Below are 20,588 nucleotides of genomic sequence, written 5' to 3' on the forward strand. Positions count from 1 at the left end.
ATGTGCTGGCAATTTCACGTCTCTTTCACACCTCTATATAAAGGAGTGAAAACTTAGAGTTTTGGTAATGCTGAACGAAAGACTCTCAATATTTTTACAAGTGTCAAACCTCTGCTGAAATTGTTCTGCATTCACTTAGAATTTCTGTTTCTCAAAGTTCTTATCTTAGAAATTCTTAAGTCTTAGAGTTTGTATCTGATTGTTTTGTGAGCACCTCTGATTGTATATCAAGTGTTCAATCTCAAACATTATTCTTTGTAATCTTGTTTGTCTAGAAGTCTCTTGATAGTGTTCTTGAGCATAGGAAGACTCTTGCGAAGTGTGCTTGAGCAAAGGAAGTCTCTTGCTATGTGCTTGAGCATTTGTAATCAGATATTACATTTTAGTGAACTCTCCTTGGAAGTGCAAGGGGGACATGGCTACTTCCGGTTTGTGGAAGGAACCTGTATACTTGCTTTGTGTCTTTCTTCTTCTTCTTCTTCTCTCTCTCTCTCTCTCTCTCTCTCTCTCTCTCTCTCTCTGTTTTTATCCATTGCGTTTACATTCTGTCTATCACTTCAGAAGCTGTCTCACTTAGCTTCTGACCAGTGTGTTCAGTTTTTAAGAGAAACGAAGAATTTTCCAAAACACAATTCAACCCCCCCCCCCTTCTTGTGTTTTTCTCACCTTCAATTGGTATCTAGAGCCTTGGTCTGTTGTCTCAACACTTAACAGTGTAACAGAAAAAGATCTGAGAAAAACCTGTCTAGTGGACCATCTGGATCTGGGACTGACCATACTACTGTTGCACATGATTATGACAACAACAAGAAATCCAGCGTTGGAAAGAGTCCTAAGTTCAATGGAGACCCTGAAGAATTTTCTTGGTGGAAAACCAACTTCTACAGTTTTGTCATGAGTTTAGATGAAGAACTATGGGACATACTTGAATAAGGTGTTGGTGACTTGGTTCTTGATGAAGAAGGAGCTGCTGTTGATAGAAAGAAACATACTCCTGCTCAGAAGAAACTCTACAAGAAGCATCATATTATCAGAGGAGCACGTGTCACTGCTATTCCTAAAGCAGAGTACATGAAGATGAGTGACAAGTCCACTGCTAAAGCTATGTTTGCTTCTCTCTATTCAAACTATGAAGGTAGCAAGAAGGTCAAAGAAGCAAAATCTCTTAGGCTTGTACATCAGTATGAGTTATTCAAGATGAAGGACGATGAAACTATTGAGGAGATGTACTCAAGGTTTCAAACCTTAGTCGCTGGGCTACAAATCCTGAAGAAGAGTTATGTTGCTTCTGACCATGTGAGCAAGATACTCAGAAGCTTACCTGCTAGATGGAGACCAAAGGTGACTGCCATTGAGGAAGCTAAAGATTTAAACAATTTAAGTCTCGAAGATCTTGTTAGTTCTCTCAAAGTTCATGAGTTAAGTCTTAATGAACATGAGTCCACCAAGAGGAGTAAATCAATAGCTCTTCCATCCAAAGGCAAGTGATCAAAAGCTCTCAAAGTAGTTGAATCTGAAAAAGAAGAACCATCTGGTTCAGACTCTGAAGAAGATGTTGCTGAGATGACTATGCTCTCCAACAGACTTCAGTATCTGGCCAAGAAGAACAGAAAGTTTCTGACCAGAAGAAGTAACTCCAGAAGCTCAAAGAGAGAAGATCAGAAGGGATGTTTTAACTGGAAGAAGCCTGGACATTTCATTGCTGATTGCCATGATCTTCAGAAGGAAAAGTCAAAGGACAAGTCAAAGAAGTCAACATTCAAACCAAGTAAATTCAAGAAGCAGATTAAGCAGAGTTTAATGGCCACATGGGATGATTTGGGAAGTGAATCTGGATCTGACAAAGAGGAAGCTGATGAAGATGCAAAGGTAGCTGTTGGGTTGGTAGCAACAGCAACTTCAGAAGCTGGATCAGATTCAGACTAAGAAGAAGAAAATGAGGTATATTCTAAAATTCCCAAAGAAAAATTAATTGAGTCTCTTAAAGAACTCCTTATACATTTTGAAGTAAGAACCAATGAGTTGAAGGATTTAAAAGAAAAATATGTTGATTTAATGAAACAACAAGAATCAACTCTATTGGATCTGAAGGCTACTGAAGAAGGACTTAGAGGCTTTGACTTCATTTGTAAAACTTATGAAGATAAGCTCATGCTCTTGTGTCAGAAGCTACAAGAAAAGTGTAATGGAAAACCTTTAAGCAACCATGAAATTGCTCTTGAAGATTTTATCATGTCTGGCATTGACAAAAGCAGAGTTGCTTCTATGATTTATAGCATTTACAAGAACAATGGCAGAGGAATTGGTTTTCCAGAAGTTAAACTTGAGAAAACCAGTATAAAATCCTGTTATGAATGCATCAAGGAAGGTCTGAAAACAGTTTTTGTACCTGAAGGTGCTAAGTTCGAAACTGTTGTTCAATCAGAACCTGAAGTTTTCAGCTCTAAGGCTAAGATTACTTCAAAGCCAAAGAACTCTAAGCCAAAGGCTATGATCAACTCTGATTCCAAGACTTCAAAGATCAAGATTCTAAAGAGATCAGAACCTGTTCCTCAAAGTCTGGTGAAACCAAAATCTGAGGTTTTGAAGTCTAAGTTTCAAAAGAAAACAGTTACTGCTTCTGAAGTATCAAAACCAAAGGTTGTTAAACCTAATGTGATGGTTAATCAGAAGCAACCCAACTTACAGCACAAGGTACAGGAAGTGAAGAGCAGAGCCTCAAGTACTAACCTTCCAGGACCCATAAGACAATGGGTACCTAAATCTAAAATTGTGAAAAATGCAGATATGTCTAAGAGCAGTGCCAAAACAAAAATCATGGTACCTAGACAGCGGTTGCTCAAGACACATGACAGGAGAGAAGTCCATGTTCCTCAGCCTAACAATGAAAGAGGGAGGAAATGTGAAGTTTGGAGGCAACCAGTCTGGCAAGATCATAGGTACATGAACTATTGGTAATTCCTCTACCTCAATAAATAATGTATGGTTGGTAGATGGTCTTGAACATAACCTTTTGAGCATTAGTCAATTTTGTGACAATGGATATGATGTGTTATTTGAGAAAGCCAACTGTACTGTAATCAACAAGGAAAACAAATCCATTGTGTTCAAGGGAAAGAGGGTAGAAAATGTCTACATAATCAATTTTTCTGAACTGGCTGACCAGAAGGTGATTTGCCTTCTGTCAGTGAATGATAAGAAATGGATGTGGTATGGAAGGTTGGGACATGCTAACTGGAGATTAATCTCTAAGCTTAGTAAGTTACAACTTGTCAAAGGCCTACCAGACATTGACTATCATTCAGATGCACTCTGTGGTGCATGTCAGAGAGGGAAAATTTTGAAATCATCTTTTAAAACCAAAGACATTGTTTCAACCTCCAGACCCTTAGAACTACTCCATATTGATTTATTTGGACCAGTCAGTACTGCATCCTTATATGGAAATAAATATGGATTAGTTATTGTTGATGATTACAACATATGGACTTGGGTGAAATTCCTGAAGAGTAAAGATGTTGCTTGTGATGTATTCAGTAGTTTCTGCACTCAAATACAATCTGAAAAAAGAATCAAAGATTTTGAAAGTCAGAAGTGATCATGGTGGACAGTTTGAAAACGAGCCATTTGAAGCTTTTTGTGAAAAACATGGAATTGTCCATGAATTCTCTTTTCCTAGAACTCCACAACAAAATGAGGTTGTAGAGAGAAAGAATAGAACTTTATAGGAAATGGACAGAACCATGATCCATGAAAACAATTTACCAAAACATTTTTGGGCAGAAGCAGTGAATACAACATGTTATGTCCAGAACAGGATCTATATCAGACCTATTTTGGAGAAAACAGCATATCAACTCTTTAAAGGAAGAAAACCCAATATCTATTACTTTCGTCAATTTGGATGTACATGTTGCATTCTGAATAACAAGCTCTACCTAAAGAAATTTGATGCCAAGGCCCAAAGAGGAATCTTCTTAGGTTACTCTGAAAGGTCAAAGGCATACATAGTGTATAATTCAGAAACACTTTGTGTTGAAGTATCTATGCACGTTAAATTTGATGACAAAGAGCTTGAAGATAAAACTTCAAAGCAAGGTGAAAGTTTTGCAAAGATACAGGTTCCTGAAAGTACTCCAGAACCTGATCAGATAGCTGAATCTGAAGACAGTCCAGAAGCTGAACCCACATCAGAAGCGCAAGATGAAGTTGCTTCTGATGAAGCACAAGATGGCTCACATCAAGCAGATCCTCCCAGAAACACATTTAAGCATAAGTCTTCACATCCTGAGGAGCTAATCATTGGAAACAAAGATAGTCCAAGAAGAACAAGATCATACTTCAGACAAGAAGGTTCAATGATTGAACTGATCTCAATGATTGAACCTACAACAGTTGATGAAGCACTTTCAGATGATGGATGGATCTTAGCTATGCAAGAAGAGTTGAATCAATTTCAAAGAAATGATGTGTGGGATCTGGTACCCAAACCTCAGCACAAGAACATTATTGGAACAAAATGGGTATTCAGAAACAAGTTGAATGAGCAAGGAGAAGTAACAAGAAACAAAGCAAGACTTGTTGCATAAGGTTATAGTCAACAAGAAGGCATTGATTATACTGAAACATTTGCTCCAGGTGCAAGATTGGAAGCAATCAGGTTACTTCTTTCCTAAGCAGTAAATCATGGCATAATATTATATCAAATGGATGTCAAGAGTGCATTTCTTAATGGTGTCATAGAAGAAGAAGTGTATGTCAAGCAACCTCCTAGTTTTGAGGATATTAAATATCCTGACCATGTTTTTAAACTGAAGAAATCACTATATGGCTTGAAACAAGCTCCTAGAGCTTGGTATGATAGACTAAGTAATTTCTTAATCAGAAATGATTTCAAAAGAGGTCAGGTTGACACAACACTTTTTAGAAGGACCCTTGGGAAAGATATTATTGTTGTGCAAATATATGTTGATGATATAATATTTGGTTCTTCTAATGCATCTCTTTGCAAGGAATTCTCTAAGTTAATGCAGGATGAATTTGAAATGAGCATGATGGGAGAGCTGAAGTTCTTCCTTGGTATTCAAATCAATCAATGCAAAGATGGGGTTTATGTTCATTAATCAAAGTATACAAAGGAGCTTCTGAAGAAGTTCAAGCTTGAAGATTGTAAGGTGATGAACACTCCAATGCATCCAACGTGCACCTTAAGCAAAGAAGATGAAGGAGCTAAAATAGATCAGAAGCTGTATAGAGGTATGATTGGTTCTTTGTTATACCTCAATGCATCTAGGCCAGATATTTTATTCAGTGTATGTGATAGGGCCAAACCGCAAGTGCACGGCCTATCGAAGTAATAGTAGTAAGTAGAGTTATCGTTCCGCTTGGGAGTTGGTCAATCTAATTAACTTTTAGAAAATGATTAGAGGAGAAAGAAATAAGAAGTTGGAGAGTGCAGTTTTTGAAAGTAAATAACAATAATATTAAAAAGCCTCGGGATCATTGGTTCATCATAATAACGAATCTTTTCACAAGCAAGCCTTAAACTTATAATTATATGTTAATCTTAATTACAAAGGACAAGTTTCTCTTTAGCATATCACAGCTCCTCTCGAAGTCAGTGAGTGTATCCCTCCAACAACCACACCTATTCTCATGGGTGATTGCCTTTGGGACCCTTGAAGATCGAAACTTTATGTGTCCCAAGGTTTGCTAGACTATTCTCATGTTTCGCAAACCTTGTCTAAATTCACTTGTTCGGATATCAAAGCTCCGCGTTCGCTTTATGAATTGATATCTGTGATGATGAATTAACCATTATCAAACCCTCCGCGTTCGTTTCCACAGTTTGATAATAATTAATTCATATTAAAACGGTGAATTTAGATTAGGAATTAAGGTAACAAATAATTAGGGTTTAAGGCTTGGCTTGATCCGGATTACGTCATTAGACTTATCCAACGATCCCAAGACAAAGAAGTCTACTCACTCATGTTCATCGTAGACATGGGGGAAGAAGAGAGAATGCGATAAAAGTAAATTGCAAAGGAAGTAAAAGGAAATAAAGACTTTTCATTGAAATAATGCTTGAAATAAACAAAGTAAAAGGTGAATGTTTATGGTGGAGAGCTACTCTATTTATAGCTTTACAATCGACTTAGAAACCAAGCAACTAAAAGGGTAAAACAGTAAAGCTGCAACAGGGTAACTTGGGCCCGAAGAAAAACCAGCAAAAGGGGCTTCTGGAGGTGGCACGGTCGTGCCACATGTTGGCACTGGCCGTGCCAAGCTTCTGACTTGGTGGGAACATATTTTTGTTCCGTATCTTCGTATTTTCGCACTGTATTTGCTCCAGTCCTCTTTCTTTTGCTCCAAGACACCTTCCACCATATATTCGTTCCTAAAATAAAATAAAAGACAATTTAAAGTAAAATATTCTAAAAGGAAATAAAATGCAATATAATTAAATCAAATCTTATTTAAAACTAAACTAAATAAAGCATTAAAATATACTAATCTATGACTCATCAGTATGCTTGTGTGCAAGATTCCAATCAGATCCTAGAGAATCTCATATGACTGTTGTTAAGAGAATCTTCAGGTATTTGAAAGGAACAACTAATCTTGGACTCCTTTATAGGAAATCCATGGATTATAAGCTAATTGGATTCTGTGATGCTGATTATGCTGGTGATAAGATTGAAAGAAAGTCAACCAGTGGCAACTGTCAATTTCTAGGTGATAATATTATATCCTGGGCTAGCAAAAGACAAACAACTATTGCTATGTCTACAGCAGAAGCATAATACATTTCAGCTACAAGTTGTTGTACACAACTACTTTGGATGAAACATCAGTTGGAAGACTATCAGATAATTGCCAACAGTATTCCCATCTATTATGATAATACTGCTGCTATTTGTTTGTCTAAAAATCCAATTTTGCATTCAAGAGCTAAGCATATTGAAATCAAACACCATTTTATCAGAGACTATGTTCAAAAAGGAGTTTTAGATATACAATTCATTGATACTTAGAATCAATGGGCTGATATATTTACTAAGCCTTTAACTGTTGAAAGATTTGATTTTATAAAAAAAAATTTGAACATGCACTTCGTGTCTGATTAAAGCTTGCTTGCTCCTGAATAAGATTTTAGGTTCTGAAGTCAGTTCAGAAGATATGGTCCATCAGAAGCTCTTTATTGAGGTTCTGAGGAAAATACGCTTCTGATGATGACGTCAGCATCTGAAGTTCAGAAGCTGGATTTTATGCTCCTGAATAGTTGAGTTAGTGGAAACGCTGGAAGTTACTTTTTGTAGTAACACTGGCCCACTAACTTGGCAGTTACTCTGAGAACTTCTGACGTGGCTTATCTGTATTGGTGTATAACATAAAAGGGCAATGATGATTTAATAGCTTTGAAAAGTACTTTCACGCGTCCCCAATGTCATTAATGTTATGTTTGTTTGTCTCTTTTGAATTGCAATCGTTTTACTTTTAACACTTTGCCAATTCACACACTACTCACTCACAACAAACACTCTACTTTCAAACCTCTTGCTAAGTAAGCGCAATTCCAAAAACCCTAGAACCCTAAAAGTATCTTCTTCAATCATCATCAATGGCAACTTCAACTAGTGGCTCCAGCATGCAACAACAAGGCACATCAAGATCTGGGTCCGTTTGCAAGCAAAGAACAATGTCTATTCCACTAAAATCCTTAATCGTTCAGATAGAATCGCCAGTGGATTTTGCTTCGCTCAAGAAATACGAGATGGATATGGAAGTGTTGGTAGAAGCTCAGAAGCTATCTGAGTACTTCAATATGCTAAATGGGCCAACGTATGAGAACTTAGTCAAAGACTTCTGGGTAAGGGCTGAAGTTCACACGATGAAAGATGCGAAGGCAGAAGTGACTAAGAAACCCAGTTTAAAAGGAAAGATGGGTAAGGATAAGAATCCTAAACCGGTCAGTGGTTTAGAGATCAGGTCAGCTGTGAAGGGTATTCCAGTAACCATCACAGAAGAGGTCATCGCTAAAGATTGCAGAAAGGTTTCTGAAGGCAGGTTTCAGAACAATGTAAAAAGGGATGATATTCTGCTGAAGAGCTACTACAACTTGCTGCTGGATGGAAACTCTGAAGCTAAGACTTCAGAAATGGAAATTCATCACAGGATGCGGGTGAAATTCTGTACAGACTGCTTCCTTCAGAGAGGAGGAGGGTCTGATCAACCAAACCATGAACAGAAGCTGGCGATCTACTTCATGGCTACCTATGAGAAAATCAACCTTCCAAAGTACATTTTGCATCATTTATGCTGGGCAATAGATGCAGGCATCAACAAAGGGAGAAAACAAGTACCTTGTGGGAGACTGTTGTCTGAGATCTTCCACCAAGGCAGAGTGCTGGAGTTTCTGAGGAGAACAAAAGATGCTTCTGACAAATGCTTCAAGGTTTCTACTGCTGAGAAGACTATCAGTAGCAGGTCCTTATATTTCATGCATTTTATCAAGCAAGTCCCCCAAGATGAAAAGTTTATGGAGATGACCACAACAGAATCTGAGATTATCAGAGATTTTCCTTCCATCATTAAGGAAAATAATCCTAAAGTTCTAGCTGGGCTTGTAGCCGCTTATGACAGAGAGTCAGGTGCAAACTCTCAGGAGGAAGTTGCTACTGCCAAGGTCAGAGGGAAGAAGGCCAACGCCACTTCTGAATTAGAAGCTGCTGCTGGGAAGGCCAAGCAACAGAAGGTTGCTAAAAGAAAAAGAGGAAAAGCTGAAACAGTAATCACTCAGGAGCAAGTGGATAAAGTTCCTGACAAGAAAGAAGAAGAGCAAGAGCCTAAGAAGAAGAAGAAGAAGAAGAAGAAGGCTGCTACACCTATTTTCACCCCTATGGTTGTAGTGACTCCTGATATGGAGAAAATGGCTTCTGAAGAAGCTAACAAGATGTTAGCAGAACAGAAAGAAAAGCAAGCCAAAATCAGTCAGGACAGAGATGCAAAGCTCAAGGAAGCTGGTTTAGATAAAGATGAAGACTTTCTTGTGGAGAAATTGGCAGAAGTAAGGGAGATTGCTAATGAGATTGCACATTTTGTCAAGAAGAAAGCTGATGCTTCTGAATCTGAAATTCCAAAGTCTACTCCAGAAGCTGATGACAATTCAGCAAAAATAACTCAGGTATCTCAAGACTTCCACGCACCTTGTACTTCATCTATCCCCCTTGAAGACACCTCTCTTCTAGATCACTTAGAAAGCCACTACTTAGGTGAGCTACCAGCATCCAGCCTTAACCCAAATTCAGGAACAACCTCTGAATTGGCTTCTGAAGCATCTGCTTCTAAAAAAGTCATTTCAGAAAGCCCCCAACAACAACAACCTGAACCTCAAACTACCTCTCCACAGCAAACACCTCTTGTTCCTGAACCAACCGTTCCTGAACCTTCTGTTCTTGAACAAACTGTTCCTAGCCAACATGTTCCCGAACCTGAACCTGTTCCTGAACCTGTTCCTGAAACTGTTCTTGAACATAACTCACCTGAACCTGAACCTGTTGCTCCTGAACAACATGTTCCTGAGCCAACCCAATCATCCACCATTCCTTTACCTGTACAAATAGTCAAGGTAACCCACTACAATGGTGTTTCTATAACCAGTGATATGGATACGGATTCTGAGGATGACCAAGATGATCATGCCTCTGACATGGTTATAGACCCTATCTCTGACCAACCCTCAACCAGCCAACCTTTAACCACAAATGGCCAATCAACAACTAACCTAGCCATTGTACCAATAGCCTCACCTAAACCTTCTAAACAACCTTCACCACCCACCATTTTTCTGGATTCTCAGATATTACAAGGTGTGTGGGAAGACATCACTTCTGAGGTACTTAAGCTAATAGAAGAAATGAGTGACTTGGGTCACAAGATCAGCTATCAGAAGCAATGGAGAAGGATAAAGGAAAGAGTAGTCAATCTCATTTCAGCTCTGCATGATTCATGTCTAGAAGCTCAAGAGCAAGCCAAGCAGGAGTTGGAAAACTGGCTGAATGGAATTGATGAAAATCCTGAAGACATAGAGGTCCTTGGAACCTGGGTGAAGAATCCATTGAGCATAAGAGGAAGAGCACCAGAGGATTTCCTACCTAAATATATTCATCCCAAGGATCTAGACTTATCATTCCTTTCCAAGATCAACCTGAGCAATGCTGCACCTGATCTGGCTCTAGTTCAGAAGAATAAGGTGTTAGAGGAAAGGAATAGAGAACTGGAAAGAGAGCTACAAGAGCAGAAACTGAAGCTGATGAAGTTTGAAGCTGAGATGGAACAAGCAAGAATCAGGGAAGAGAACTACAAGTCAGAAATGGACCGAAAATATGCAGAAACACAAGAGATGTTGAAGAAGATCTTAGAGAATCAAAATAAGCCAAACCCTTAGTTGCACACTTGTTTTTGTTTCTTTATGCTTCTGATTTATATTATTTCTGCTTCTGACTTAGTTTTTCGCTTCTGACTATCTTTTTATGCTTCTGAACTCTGTGTACCTGTTTTCGCTTCTGAGTAATACTGATTGTCATATATTGTTCATATTACTTAGTTTTAGCTCTGATAATCTTGATTGATGTTTATGCTCTGATTATTGCTTTTAGGATGGTTTACATGCTTATATATTGCTCTGAACCTTATTCTATGTTTTTCTCATCTCTTCTTTTTGTTTATTTCTTTTTGATTAATGACAAAAGGGGGAGTATATGTGATATTATTTAAAGGCTCTAAGCCCCATTAATAATATTTGAAATTTTTTGAAAAACTTCTTTTCTTTTACCAAAAAGGGGGAGTATCAAATTTCAAATAAAATTAATTGAATCATTCTTCTTATCTATAACCTAATTCTTTCCATTTTATTTAAGCTCTGATATTATTATTGTGCGTTCAATAATTTAATTAACCTGGATAGAACTTAGGGGGAGCTTACAAACCTCACCTTAAAGACTATCAGACTCAGGGGGAGTTAGAGCTTACAAACCTCAGACTCTGAGCTTACAAACCTCAGAACCCCAAAGTCAACTCGTTAATTAGATTAACAACAATTGATCAATTTTAAATACTATTGTTTGTCATCATCAAAAAGGGGGAGATTGTTGGAACAAAATGTGTTTAACAATGAACCTTAAAGAGTTTTGATGATAACAAGGTATTAAAAATTGTAAATTGGACTAGCTAATATTTGTTCAAGTGTACAGGACCATAGTTAAATTTTTACATCATTAATTGGTACTGAAGAACAAATAAAGAGCAAAAGAAATCAACAAAATTGAAGCTTAGACGCTCCTGAAGGCAATATGCTCCTGAAGACAAAAAGCGCTCCTGAAGTCTAGTTGCTCCTGAAGAGAGAAAAGCGCTCCTGAAGTCAAGTGCTCCTGAAGACTACAAGTCTTGAAGTGCCACGTCATCATCAGAAGCTACATTATCAGAAGCTGCCATATCAGAAGCCATTTCACCAGAAGCTGAAGATCAACTGAATTTGCAAAATTCAAGGATTCAAGAGTTGTTTCATGGATCAAAATTCATCTAAGGACAACAGAAGGCTAGTGGAACTTTGTAACGGTCATTTCAAAGGTGTTTGAAGGCATATGGGCTTGCAAAATGAACGAAAGCGTTGACATTGTACTGTGTACGAACTGTACAACCACATTCTCCACTACTCTGCAGTTGTTCGCGCTACAAGACAAGAAAACAGATCCAGAATACGGCTACGCCTGCAAAGATGTTCCTTCGCAATGGGAATGGATTTCAAATTGGTTCTTCATAGGACAACAACCAAATCAGGCAAAAGATCATTGGTGAAAGATCAAGCTTCAACAACGACTCTTTGATGTGCTGGCAATTTCACAACGTGTCTTTCACACCTCTATATAAAGGAGTGAAAACTTAGAGTTTTGGTAATGCTGAACGAAAGACTCTCAATATTTTTACAAGTGCCAAACCTCTGCTGAAATTGTTCTGCATTCAGTTAGAATTTCTGTTTCTCAAAGTTCTTATCTTAGAAATTCTTAAGTCTTAGAGTCTGTATCTGATTGTTTTGTGAGCACCTCTGATTGTATATCAAGTGTTCAATCTCAAACATTATTCTTTGTAATCTTGTTTGTCTAGAAGTCTCTTGCAGTTGTGCTTGAGCATAGAAGTCTCTTGCAGTTGTGCTTGAGCATAGAAGTCTCTTGCAGTTGTGCTTGAGCATAGAAGTCTCTTGATAGTGTTCTTGAGCATAGGAAGACTCTTGCGAAGTGTGCTTGAGCAAAGGAAGTCTCTTGCTGTGTGCTTGAGCATTTGTAATCAGATATTACATTTTAGTGAACTCTCCTTGGAAGTGCAAGGGGGACAGGACTACTTCCGGTTTGTGGAAGGAACCTGTATAATTGCTTTGTGTCTTTCTTCTTCTCTCTCTCTGTTTTTATCCGCGGCGTTTACATTTTGTCTATCACTTCAGAAGCTGTCTCACTTAGCTTCTGACCAGTGTGTTCAGTTTTTAAGAGAAATGAAGAATTTTCCAAAACACAATTCAACCCCCCCCCCCCCCCCTTCTTGTGTTTTTCTCACTTTCATCATCAACATCGCTATATCATCATTATATCAACATCTCATCATTTAGTTTTGTTTCCTCAATACATGATCTCGGTATATGAATGTATTTTCTCAAATAAATCTCCAGATGGACTTAGCGCTATATAGAGAAAATAATGTTTAGGTCTTCGAAGTGGTTCCTCATTAGGAATAAGGTTCGTTGCCTTTTTATCAATAATTTTCGTCATTAATTTTAAATTTTTGAGTATCGTTATGGAAGAAATATAGAAGCTTGGGTAAACTAAAAGTATTAATGCTTCAACTTTTATATATTATAATGGAAGATATAATAGATGCATCATAATAGATTATTTAAAGTGTATCACAAGTGGAAAGGCATATAAAAATGAAAATATATGAGACCCCAAGAAAGAATTTCAATAAATAGCAGCTACATAGGAATCTTCGCTGCAAGGCAAAGCTCATTCTTCTTATGTGCAGTGAGTCCTGGCCACCTTTCAGTATCAATATCTTCTTTTACCAGACCTTGTGGTAATTCCCAATCAAAGGAATATAGAAGATTTGCAAGGATAAGTTCGAGGGATGCAACTGCCATAGACATACCGGGGCAAATTCTACGACCAGCTCCAAAGGGAATTAGTTCAAAATCTTGTCCATGGAAATTTATAGAACTTTCTAAAAATCTCTCAGGATAAAATTCTTCTGGGTTTTTCCAAACATTTGGGTCTGTATGAATAGCCCAAGCATTTACAAACACTATCGCCTTTGCGGGAATTTGGAAGCCATTTATAGTGCATTTTTCCGTTGTTTCTCTTGGCGCAAGCAATGGGGCTGGCAGGTACAATCTCAGTGTCTCTTTTATCACTGCCTTTAAGTAGGAGAAATTTTGTATATCATCTTCATCTAGAAATTCTTTTTTAACTTTTGAATTCCTAATCTCTTGTTGTACTTTCTTCATTACTCTTGGGTTTTTTATTAAGGCAGTCATAGCCCAAACTGTTGTGGCTGACGTGGTATCAGTTGCAGCTACAAGCATGTTCTGCATATAAAGAATATATATTAACTATATCTATATACTTAATAAAATAATATACAACCTAAATTATCAACGAACACAATTATTTAATTAAAAAAGTACTTAAACGAAATTAGGGATAGTTTTTCAAAAATAATTAAATCATTGCTAAGGTTCACATTTTTATTTCACAAACTCTTATTATTATTCGAATTCTCGCAACTTTTTGCAACAAACATTTCTTATCTTTCTTCTCGCAACTTTTTGCAACAAACATTTCTTATCTTTCTTTTATCTTCTCCATACTCTCTCTCTCTCTCTCTCTCTCTCTCTCTCTCTCTCTCTCTCTCTCTCAATATCTTACCTCTCTCTTCCCCCACATTTATCTTTCTCTCTCATCTTTTATCTATCACTTTCACATTTTTTTATTACTATTTATAGTTTTCTTTATTTTAAAAACTATTTTTCCTTTTTTTTTATATTTCTCCCATGTTCTCTTTTTCTCTAATTTCATTTTTAATCTTTTGTTCATTTATTGTTCACTAACTTTTAATCTATTTTCTTTGACTCTTATATGAAAAATACAGGAACAATGTTTATCACTGATGCATAAAATTATAAGTCATCAATTACGGGATAATTATAATTTGTTATAAAAATCATACACGAAATAAAAAATATCAATATTGTCATTGGTAATTATAATCATTTATCAACTATATATTTAAGAAAATAACAGACATCATGAATGATCAAACTTACTCAAATTAATTAACTAAGACATAAGAAAAATTGGGAATAATTGTGTTGAATTAATAACTAAAATATAGTTAAACTCTCTATTTTTTATTCCACAAAATCATATTCTTATTTGAATTCTTTTAACTTCTTTGCTATCTTTTAAATAAAATGAGAATAATAGTAATTTATTATAAAAACATGCACGAGACAATATGTTTAACAAAAACATTTATTGATTTAGTAAGTTTTATATGAAAGTAAAAAATAGCTTCATTTATTTCTGAATATTACAAGTTTCTAATACTTTATTATATATTTTCTATTTTAATATAATATCAATCTTAATCATAAAATAAAATTCAGTCGTGTGAATGCACGAGTATTTTGCTAGTTTGTACTGAAGTGTACTATTCAAAAATATATTGTTTCTGTAAAATTCTTACATTAAACATCATCAATTTTGACAAATTATTATAAAATTTATTCTATATTTGAATCTTCAACATATCGTATTCTAAATGGAGGTTTGGTTGCACCCATAATATATTTGTTTTTGGATGCAGCAACAACGACTCGCTGCTACCACAAGAGATACATTTATTTGTATTTTATCGCAAATATATAAAAGTTCACAACGCAAACAATACTATAATTTTACACTAGAACATTCTTGCATGAAGTTGATGTAATGGATTCAAACCAAAACTAAAATAAAACCAAATTGGAAACATACCATGAGGACTCCTTTAATGTGATCAAAAGTAAGATCAATTGGAAACAAACGTTCTTTCTTCAATTGTAGCAAGACATCAACAATGACCTCTTCATCATCTCCATGTGTTCTACTTGGATCCAAATGTTCATCAATAACCTCCTGGTAAAACTCATCCATCTCCTTAAAATTTCGTTCGAGACGTGCACGAAGGCCAGATAGTTTATCAATCCAACCCGTGAATGGAATATAATCAGAAACAAAGAAAGCTATCAACAAGGCCTGAAACTCATGCAACATTCCTTGGAATTTACTCCTCTTGGTTCCTTCATCCTCATACCTCCTACCGAAAGCAATCCTACAAATTATTGTGCTGGAGAGAGAAGTCAATATCTCACTCAAGTTTGTAACAATTGAAGAAGCAGCATGATTAGAAATATTTTTTATCATTTGCTTCACCTCAAACTTTCTTATGGAGGAATAATATGACACACGCTTGGCGCTAAATATATGAATAACACAAAGTTTTCTTATATCTCTCCAAAAATCACCATATTGAGAAAATATAATTTCTGACCCATTATAAGATAATCTTTGCTGGCCATATAACATAGGTCTATTAGAAAACACATGATCATTATTTTTAAATATCTCTTTGGCAATTTTATATGAAGAAACAACAATTGCTGGCCTTAAACCAAGTTTCAAGGAAAATATTGGTCCATAAATTTTTGAAAGTTTTGAAAATTGAAGATAAAGAATAGAATTGTCAAGCTGATGAAGATTCCCAATTATGGGTAGGCCTCTAGGCCCAGGTGGATGACGTGCATTAATGTTTCTACTACGTTTCAGGAAGAAGAGAAGTAATGGAAAAATTAGGCACAAAGCAAGGAGGAATGACACCATTGTAAAAAACAACGAAGAGGGAAAAAAAACTTTTTTTCTTTTTTTGAGTAAAGTAAAAAAAATGCTTTAGTTGTTAACTTGCAACTTGGATTCAACTTTGAATAATATAATATACGTACTCGTATATATAACTTGATTTTGTAGACCTCCATATAGGTTAGCATTTTAGAGAGCCACACAATTTGTTTAACCCTGCGGATAAGATAATGTGGACGCTTTTCTACCCTAGAAAATATAATAATATAGTATAATTATATCATTTGTACTCACGTAAAAGTGTGTACACATAGAGCATAAACTAAATTTTTTTTTTTTTTTTAGTAAAAAGGGTGGTAGTAAAGCACTAACCAACCCCAAAATATATTAAATAGAAAAGTAACAGTACAAAAAGGAGGGGATAAAACCAAACTCCAAAGCTAGCAAAACCTAAAATTAGGCCAACCTAATTTGTTTTTGACAAATTGTTCACTAATAAATAAAGGAACTTCCTGCCAAACAGTGTAAGAGTTTAGAGATAAAGCTTGATTAGCAAGAATGTCAGCCACTTGATTTCCTTCCCTGAAAATATGAGTAACAATGTAGTGCCTGGATCTGAGCATTGCCATAGTGTTGTTCGATCTGTTTCTTACTTCCCACGGCACCTTATCTGGTTTTTTTGTAGCAAGAATTAATAAGGCTAAATCAGTCTCAAACCAAATATTGCTCCAATTCATATGGTTAGCTATCTCCACTGCCTTCATAAAGCGACAAAGTTCTGCTTGATAAGATGTTTTGATACCTAGAGGCTCAGCAAAACATAAAATAGCCTCAGCCTCCTCATTCCTGAATATGCCTCCACAACCAGAAGCACCTGAATTTCCTTTTGAAGCTCCATCAGTGTTGCATTTCAACCAATGCTGAGGAGCTTTTGGATGATGAATAGTGACCTTAAACTTCTTTAGAATGATAAAATCCCTGATAGAGTTTTTTGAGGCCTTAGCAGTTAAATTGCCAGATAAAGATGTGCTAGAAATAATCATACTAAATGCAGTTTTCCAGGTGATGCATTTGTTCATGAATCTGGCTTGATTTCTAGCATACCAGATTGTGTTAAGAAGGTTGATTAAGGCTGCTTTGACTACTATCTTGCATTGAGGTGACCAAGATAATTCACATAACTTCCAGATGTCCTCTAAAGATTGAAAATGAAGAGTTCTATCCAAAGAAGAGGCTAACCAAGACCAAATTTTGACAGCAAAAGGGCATTGAAAAAACAAATGAAAGGAAGTTTCAAAATTGTTAAGACAGAGAGAGCACATAGAAGGAATACAACAACCTCTTTGCATTAAATTTTCATCAGTTGGGACCTTGTTATGCATCAGTCTCCACACAAACATAGATTTTGATGGGGGAATGTCAGAACTCCATATTAATTGAGCCCACTGCAGGTCTTGAAATTGCTGCAATTTGAAGGTGTAAGCTGTCATGAGCTGCAAATCACCATCAGGAGAGTGTTTCCAAAGCAATTGGTCTTGTTTCTCCTCAATTCGAATAGAAATTGAATTAACAATATAATCAATGTTTGGAAACATGTTAAGGAACTGAGTTGGAATCTACCACTGATTAAAGATATAATCATTAACTGTTGAGGAAAGTAAGCTGCTGATGTGAAGAGGAATGTTGTAGATGTCAGCAAGTGGAGGACCAAACCAAGAATCATTCCAGAATTTAATATTTTAACCATCACCAAGAAGCCAAAAGGAGTTTTCTAGAATAGTATTAAACTCATCTTTAACACTACTCCAAATTGAGGAAAAAATATGATGCCTTATTGTTGATCTGCCTCTGATACTCTATCTTTTAAGATGATTGCCCAAGGTTGCTGAGAGTGTAACATAGTCCAACAAAGCTTCAAGTTGCTAGCATTATTGAGGCTACTCAAAGATCTAATATTTAATCAACCTTGATCATAAGACCTGTAAAGCTTTTTCCAAGAAACAGTAACTAGCTTTCTTTTGTCACTATCTCCACTCCAAATGAAATTTCTAATACATTTCTCAAGATCTTTCAATAGAGATGATGGCCAAGAATATAAAGAAATGCTATATGACATCATACTTTGAATTACTGACTTAACTAACTGGACTCTCCCAGCCATTGAGAGGAGACTGGCTTTCCAATTAGAGAGTTTCAATTTTATCTTATCTGCAATTGGCTGCAAGTGAAAGCCTTTAGGCTTACCTTTAAAAATTGGAACTTCTAAGTAATTAAAAGGAAGACTTCCAATTTTAAAATGAAGAATGTCAACTATTTGAGCAAGTCTTTGTTGAGAAATCGAATTGGAGATGATAGACGATTTATTGGTGTTGATAATTTGTCCAGAATTCAGTGCATATCTTTGAAACAGTTCATTTAAAGCAATCAAACCTGAACTCTTTCCTTTGCAAAATATCATGAGATCATCAGCAGAAAAGGTATGAGAAGGAAGTTGAGTATGTCTTGAGCCTTTGACTCTCTAATTTGCCTTCCTCAACAAGCTTGGTGATACTTCTGCTAAGGACATGCTCAGCAAGACAAAAAAGAAGAAGGGATAAAGGATCCCCCTGCCTAACCCCCCTTGTGCAATTGAAATATCCATGTGATTTGCCATTGATGGAGAATAATAGTAATTTATTATAAAAACATGCACGAGACAATATGTTTAACAAAAACATTTATTGATTTAGTAAGTTTTATATGAAAGTAAAAAATAGCTTCATTTATTTCTTAATATTACAAGTTTCTAATACTTTATTATATATTTTCTATTTTAATATAATATCAATCTTAATCATAAAATAAAATTCAGTCGTGTGAATGCACGAGTATTTTGCTAGTTTGTACTGAAGTGTACTATTCAAAAATATATTGTTTCTGTAAAATTCTTACATTAAACATCATCAATTTTGACAAATTATTATAAAATTTATTCTATATTTGAATCTTCAACATATCGTATTCTAAATGGAGGTTTGGTTGCACCCATAATATATTTGTTTTTGGATGCAGCAACAACGACTCGCTGCTACCACAAGAGATACATTTATTTGTATTTTATCGCAAATATATAAAAGTTCACAACGCAAACAATACTATAATTTTACACTAGAACATTCTTGCATGAAGTTGATGTAATGGATTCAAACCAAAACTAAAATAAAACCAAATTGGAAACATACCATGAGGACTCCTTTAATGTGATCAAAAGTAAGATCAATTGGAAACAAACGTTCTTTCTTCAATTGTAGCAAGACATCAACAATGACCTCTTCATCATCTCCATGTGTTCTACTTGGATCCAAATGTTCATCAATAACCTCCTGGTAAAACTCATCCATCTCCTTAAAATTTCGTTCGAGACGTGCACGAAGGCCAGATAGTTTATCAATCCAACCCGTGAATGGAATATAATCAGAAACAAAGAAAGCTATCAACAAGGCCTGAAACTCATGCAACATTCCTTGGAATTTACTCCTCTTGGTTCCTTCATCCTCATACCTCCTACCGAAAGCAATCCTACAAATTATTGTGCTGGAGAGAGAAGTCAATATCTCACTCAAGTTTGTAACAATTGAAGAAGCAGCATGATTAGAAATATTTTTTATCATTTGCTTCACCTCAAACTTTCTTATGGAGGAATAATATGACACACGCTTGGCGCTAAATATATGAATAACACAAAGTTTTCTTATATCTCTCCAAAAATCACCATATTGAGAAAATATAATTTCTGACCCATTATAAGATAATCTTTGCTGGCCATATAACATAGGTCTATTAGAAAACACATGATCATTATTTTTAAATATCTCTTTGGCAATTTTATATGAAGAAACAACAATTGCTGGCCTTAAACCAAGTTTCAAGGAAAATATTGGTCCATAAATTTTTGAAAGTTTTGAAAATTGAAGATAAAGAATAGAATTGTCAAGCTGATGAAGATTCCCAATTATGGGTAGGCCTCTAGGCCCAGGTGGATGACGTGCATTAATGTTTCTACTACGTTTCAGGAAGAAGAGAAGTAATGGAAAAATTAGGCACAAAGCAAGGAGGAATGACACCATTGTAAAAAACAACGAAGAGGGAAAAAAAACTTTTTTTCTTTTTTTGAGTAAAGTAAAAAAAATGCTTTAGTTGTTAACTTGCAACTTGGATTCAACTTTGAATAATATAATATACGTACTCGTATATATAACTTGATTTTGTAGACCTCCATATAGGTTAGCATTTTAGAGAGCCACACAATTTGTTTAACCCTGCGGATAAGATAATGTGGACGCTTTTCTACCCTAGAAAATATAATAATATAGTATAATTATATCATTTGTACTCACGTAAAAGTGTGTACACATAGAGCATAAACTAAATTTTTTTTTTTTTTTTAGTAAAAAGGGTGGTAGTAAAGCACTAACCAACCCCAAAATATATTAAATAGAAAAGTAACAGTACAAAAAGGAGGGGATAAAACCAAACTCCAAAGCTAGCAAAACCTAAAATTAGGCCAACCTAATTTGTTTTTGACAAATTGTTCACTAATAAATAAAGGAACTTCCTGCCAAACAGTGTAAGAGTTTAGAGATAAAGCTTGATTAGCAAGAATGT

The 20,588-nt window shown here is 35.7% G+C and overlaps 1 protein-coding gene and 1 pseudogene across 2 annotated transcripts; both read right to left on the reverse strand.

Moving 5' to 3' along the window:
- Nucleotides 1-12,875: 12,875 nt before the first annotated feature.
- Nucleotides 12,876-16,067, reverse strand: LOC146927206 (cytochrome P450 71A9-like). The gene is made up of 2 exons (XM_085700550.1): nt 15,084-16,067; nt 12,876-13,633 (listed from the first exon to the last, which is right to left on the reverse strand). The coding sequence occupies exons 1-2, from the start codon at nt 15,966-15,968 to the stop codon at nt 13,025-13,027; spliced, it is 1,494 nt and encodes a 497-aa protein (XP_085556676.1). The 5' UTR covers nt 15,969-16,067; the 3' UTR covers nt 12,876-13,024.
- A 2,875-nt stretch (nt 16,068-18,942) lies between these two features.
- Nucleotides 18,943-20,128, reverse strand: LOC146927207 (6,7,8-trihydroxycoumarin synthase pseudogene; annotated as a pseudogene). Its single transcript, XR_015005608.1, has one exon. The product of XR_015005608.1 is annotated as a 6,7,8-trihydroxycoumarin synthase pseudogene (transcript).
- Between the last annotated feature and the right edge of the window lie 460 nt (nt 20,129-20,588).

Source organism: Medicago sativa, chromosome 4, assembly GCF_051527215.1.
Source record: "Medicago sativa cultivar Bolivia chromosome 4, Bolivia_mono, whole genome shotgun sequence".
In the NCBI taxonomy this organism is placed as follows: domain Eukaryota; kingdom Viridiplantae; phylum Streptophyta; class Magnoliopsida; order Fabales; family Fabaceae; genus Medicago; species Medicago sativa.